Source organism: Charadrius vociferus, unplaced genomic scaffold, assembly GCF_000708025.1.
Source record: "Charadrius vociferus isolate BGI_N301 unplaced genomic scaffold, ASM70802v2 scaffold1040, whole genome shotgun sequence".
Lineage (NCBI taxonomy): Eukaryota > Metazoa > Chordata > Aves > Charadriiformes > Charadriidae > Charadrius > Charadrius vociferus.
Window position 1 is genome coordinate 211918 of NW_009646616.1, and position 5806 is coordinate 217723.

Below are 5806 nucleotides of genomic sequence, written 5' to 3' on the forward strand. Positions count from 1 at the left end.
CTCCCCCTCTGGAGCCATCCCAAACCCGCCTGGACGCCGTCCTGTGCCACTGCTGGAGGTGCCCCTGCTCTGGCGGGGGGTGGGATGGGGGAGCTCCAGAGGGCCCTTCCAGCCCTCACCAGTCTGGGATGCTGTCCACCAGCAACTCTTCCCGAAGCCTTTGGCCATGAGACATAAGCAGGCTGTTCTGGATCAGCAGCAGCCGACAGCAGCTATATCACAAGGTAAAGCAGACAGAGCTGAACACAGCGGCGTTATTCAAATGGCCAAAGTGAGGTCTTAATACGCGAGTGGGAAGTGATTAAAGTCCGTGTAAGCCAACAGGCCAGCTCCCAAATGAATGCACCGCACAGTAGGCAATTAAACAGTTCATCTGAATGACAGAGATTATTTTTCCAAGAGAAAAGTAATGGGAGGAGGCTCTGGGCGCTCTGCTACATGGTGGTTTGAACTCCCACACGGAAACTCATTAGGGAGGGTTTATTAAGGGCCTGTTAGTCCCACTAAAGACTCAATTAAATGTAGCACACAAAACCTATTCAAACAAAGCACATAACAACAAAACAGGTCAAAACCTCACAACCCGCAGCAGATAGAAACCTTAGAAAGAACCCAGCGCTATCAGCTGAGCTCTCTTCTCTGGTTCCCTTCCAGTGTGCGGCCAAAGGAAAGGGCAGGGGGAGCCTTTTTGAGTTGAAAAAGCCTGTTTGAATTACCATTGCTGACAGGTAACTGGAAGCCTAAAATAATACAAACTCTCAGCGTCCTTATCTAGAGGTTATTACTAAAATAAAGGGCTGGCCCCCAAAAATCCCAGGCAGTCCTTATGCGTCCTTAGAATGCGTCCTTAGAAATGGGGGATACTCGGTGTCAGTCCCTGGGGGACTCCCAGTCAAGGCGACAAAATTTTCTCTTCTTCCAGCAGTACCTACCCAAAGCATCAAGGACAAAATTTAAGCAACATATGAGAGAGGTAATTAATACAGATAGGTTGAACTGCTGGTCTAAAACCGCTTAGGAATGGCACAACATCCTAACCCTGCCCTGCCCTTTGCTCGTAAGAGCACTGTTACCTCCTATTAGCTTTTAAATTAGGTATAAAAGTGCTTTGGCCAGTCATGCCTTGATTCTGACCCCAGCCAGCCTGATTAAATAGCGTAACGACCCAGAGAAAAGCCCAATGTATTTTATTACATTGCAATGTTTAATTGGGAAGTCAAGTAAATGCCTGATTAAACACTTAAATAATTAAATTTTATCTTAAGGTGGAATGCAGTTCACGGCACTCGGAGTCACTGCTTTGCTGCCAGCAGAGAGCAGTTGGAGAGAAAGGGCTGGAATAGTTGAGAAAAGAGGTATGGAAACTCTTGTTTCTGTTATACAGCAACAAGCACAAGCACAGAGCTTCTCCTTGGAGAGCTCTTAGCTGGGATGGCCAAAGATCTCCACATCTCATGGAGCCTTTGAAAGGCTGAGGGACGTGGGGCTGTTCAGTCTGGAGAAGAGGAGACTGAGGGGGATCTTATCAACGCTGATAAATACCCAAAGGGAGGGTGCCGGGGGGATGGGAACAGTCTGTTCCAGTGGTGCCCAGTGACAGGACAAGAGGGAACGGGCACAAACGTGACCATCGGCAGTTCCATCTCCACCTGAGGAGGGCCTTCTCTGCTGTGAGGGCGGCAGAGCAGTGGCACAGGCTGCCCAGAGAGGTGGGGGAGTCTCCCCCTCTGGAGCCATCCCAACCCCGCCTGGACGCCGTCCTGTGCCGCTGCTGGAGGTGCCCCTGCTCTGGCGGGGGGTGGGATGGGGGAGCTCCAGAGGGCCCTTCCAGCCCTCACCAGTCTGGGATGCTGGGATTCATCGACAGGGATGCCAGGATGCCGCCGCCCCAAAGGCAGTGGGATGCTCAGGACCCCTCTCTGTCACCTGTCCCTGAGGGTCCCTGGTGCTGGCAGAGGGCGGGCAGACAATAGGGAAATAGGGCTTCCACCTGGGGCAGGATTTGGGTGGTTTGGGGAGGACACCAAGCCAACAGAGAAGTTGGGGTCTGAGCCCACGCGCGCTGTCAAACATCGCCTCCCTCTCACCTGAGGCAAGTTTGATTTCTAGGGCAGTGCGGATCAAGGCCATCAACGTGGACGTGAAGTGGACGGTTAAATCTTCAGGCGAGATCGGCATGTTCATCCGCACCAGGCGCTGGAGAGAGAGACGTGGTGGCCGTGAGCGCAGGTCAGGATTCCTCCCCCCCTTCCCGCCCCCCCGCCAGCCCTTAGAACCAGCCACAGTACAAACATTCACCTTTTGTGCACTGAGCTAAAATGCATCTTCTCCATACAGATGCCAACTCCTTTTCGGGAGCAGGTCTGAGCTGTAACGGTGGCTTTAATGGTTGAACGACTGATTTGCCAGCATTTGTACTGCTATCCTTCAACAAGAGTTCTTCCAAAACAAGTCAGTTTGAATGCTCTCATCCCGTTTCAGAGCCTGGTACCCTGTCCCTGACAGCCTCCAACTGCCTGCAGCCTCCACGCACATGGCTGGTACCCATCACCCCTGCCAAAGCAGCACACTTAGGAGGTATAAACCATATATATATATGATATAAAGATATAGAGATATATATATGATATAAAGAGATAAAGAGATATAAAGCCACCTCCACCACCCTTCCCTACATCAGTTACCTTCACCTACACTCTGGTTCTACAACAGCAGCAATAGCAACAAATGGGACCCGGCACCACTGAATGAAGTTGAGATGACGGAGGATTTACATCCACCATGCGAGGACGCGGCTCCATCCAGAGAGCGACTGCGCCTCTCCCAGCCGTGCAGGCGGCCCTGCCGGCGCCTGGGATGTGAGGAAGGCACTTTTGGTGGCAATGACGACGGGAGGCATGCGAGTACTTTGCACGGGCGCTCTGCAGCCTCTGGAGTTGCCCCGTGATGATGCGTTCTGTACGCAGCCTGACGCGCGCTAGAAGATAAGGCTGGTGAGCGCTGCGGTGTGGCTGGAGGACTCTGGGGCGGTTTGGGTCTGGCTGCTAATACGTAAAGGTGTACAATATCCGTTTCACTGGAGACACTTGGGTTTTGTCTCTTACCTCCTTTCCCTGTGGGTATCCCAGGAGCTCTGAAGGTCTCCCCCTTTCCTTCCAGTCACAGAGCCACACAGCTCCATCCTGACCTTACCCATAGGGGAAGAGGCTGGATTAACATGAGCAGGGCTACAACGTCCCCAAACTATTCCGTCCAAACATGGAATAGTCCCTCAGGATCAGTATCTTCAAAGATCTTCAGACCTGGTAGCATCTCCTTCCCCATCACCAGCCAGGACCACCTCAGATGGCAAATTCATCATTCTTGAAAGCAATGAAGTACCCAGGATTGTTCTGAAAAGCTGTGGCTCCCCTGACACCGCTGGCAGTGCGGCACGCAAGCGCAGACGGGGAGAAGCACTCTCCAAGCCGCGCCGATAACCTTAGCAACACGTTCGAAGGATGAATTGCTTCTCCTTCAGCAACCTAACGATTTCTCAGCTCCTCAGCTTTCACAAGCTGTTCAGAAGCTTCCTGGGCTGTATCAGACAAGCTCCGGTGTTGCCGTTCTCGGGGGGTTCGCGCACACCCGAGGGAGCCGCGGGGCGTTCGTTTGTCCGGGCAGAGCCTGGCAGCAGCCTGGGAAACTTGGCTTGGCCTGGGCCCCTCGCTGGGGAGGGAATTTCATCCCCATCCGAAAGCTGCTTAGGCTGTTATTTTGATCCCTATCGCTGTACAGAAACCTTCTCTTTGTTTAACAACAGCCCGACGTGCCGCTGAAGAAATTCAAGCGCAGCCGGCAGCGGGCTGCGGACTCACCGAGGCAGTCAGCTCCACGCACGGACGGGGCCAGAGCCCACTTTGGCTCAGTGCGCTGTGATACTGCGCAGCGCCAAGGGCTGGGTATGTTTTTGGGGGATGCAGTGCTGCTGGTGCCATCCTCGCTTCAGACACGCCTGCGGTGGCGCGGGGGTGTCCCCCCTCCTCGCTGGGCGGGGGAAGCCGTGCGGTAGGAGCAATCGCTGCTCATGGGGAGGGTTTCGGTGGTGAAAGGTATGGTGGTGTAACTGGGAGCAGGGACCCGCCTGGAGCCATCCGACGAGGCGATAGGCAGAGTGCTCAGTGTGAGCCCCGACTCCTACTCCTATGCACGACCCCAAAACCCAAGCCCAGACTGGTGAATGAAGACTTGGCACCCCATTCCATCACTGGGTGAGCTCCCCTGCTTAGAGCAACCTCCAACACAGTTTCCCAGAGGTATGGACGGAGCTGCCTTAGGTATTTTGGTGCCCTGCGAGAGAACAGACTCCAGCCCTGGTACCTTCTGCCAGCCAAGGGGAGAATGTCTCCGCCAAGGGGGACATGTGCCAGTGCTGATAGAGGGCACAGGGCACTGGTCCAGCACAAAATATCTGCTTCTGAAGTGAGCTGACATTCAGAGGAGCCCAGACCTCCTTATTTGTCTTATTACACGTCTTCGGGACAAGAGACTCATGTAACAACCTACCCTGTCTCCGAAAGTCTGAGACAAACCATTGTAGTCTCAAAGAGCTTTCTTAAAGCATGCCCAGAGGTTATCTTCCATGTCTGACAAGCCTCAGAGATAGGGAAATCAAAGCCAAGACTCTCCTCCCTTTATAATTCAATGACAGTATCAAATGCTGGCAACGCCACAACAATTTTTTTTTCTGCTCGTTTGTGTCCAATGAAACGGGATTTTAATTCAGACTTCTGCCCTCAGCACACAAAAAGTTACAACTAAATTATTAGATCCACGTGAGCCCACGGTTACCAGGTACAGAGTCCCCCTGAACCCCAGTTCAGTGGGAGAGGGAGTTAAGGGATGGAGAGAGAAAGAAGATGCACGGAAGTGAAGAACAAGCAGATGAGAAATGATTCCTCCCAGGAGAGCTCTATCCTCACAAAAACTAGCGCCAAAAAAACCATTTTGGGACTGAGATGTCCCAGGTGCCCCCAACTGACTTTCTAGAACAAATTCTCAAAGGGAACCCGGGCCACATCACAGCTACAGGCAGCAACGCTCTATGTAATTTTAATGGAGGACAAAGGGTGTAGAGGGATATTTTCCAAGGGAACACACGCGTTCCACAGGAAGGTCGGCTGAGCAAAACTCAGGTGCCAGTGCTGAGTAGGAATGATGCAAGCGGCCGCCTGGAAGAGTCTCCCCAGACCACGTCCCATCCCTCCTCCCCACGCTCCCCTCAGCACCGCCTGGTCTATTGCATCTATCACACTGGCACAGGTTGCCCAGAGAGGTTGGTGAGGCCCCATCCCTGGAGGTGTTCAAGGCCAGGCTGGACGTGGCCTTGGGCAACCTGGGCTGGTGGGAGGTGTCCCTGCCCAGGGCAGGGGGGGTTGGAACTCGATGATCTTCAAAGTCCTTTCCAACCTAAACCATTCTATGATTCTATGATTTTTTTCCACCCCAATACGCAAACTGGTAAAACAGGTCAACCCAGACACCTTTTAGGTCTCCCTCTCTCGAGATGCATCTCCCCATCCTTCCCTGGGACAGGCTGCTGGCAGCCAGTTGAACACTTGCGCTGCAAGTTGCACCTACTGGGGCAGAGCAGCTGCCCATTTCTTAGCCAAAAAAGCCATAAAAAGGGACAGAAGTGCCTTATAACCTGCTGCAGCTAAGTCCAACAGGTCTCAGCTACAAGCCACCCTAGATCCCTCCCGACATCAGTGAAAACTGCTTTCTTGGAAGCCCCTGACTTGAGAAAATACGTTGCTTAAGTGGATAC

At 53.0% G+C, this 5806-nt stretch overlaps 1 protein-coding gene across 1 annotated transcript in view; it reads right to left on the bottom strand.

Moving 5' to 3' along the window:
• Positions 1-5806, bottom strand: part of CACNA1B (calcium channel, voltage-dependent, N type, alpha 1B subunit) — a 424961-nt gene that overhangs the window by 129604 nt on the left and 289551 nt on the right. The window contains 1 exon segment of the mRNA XM_009888006.1: positions 2088-2196. Coding sequence (XP_009886308.1) covers positions 2088-2196 — 109 coding nt within the window.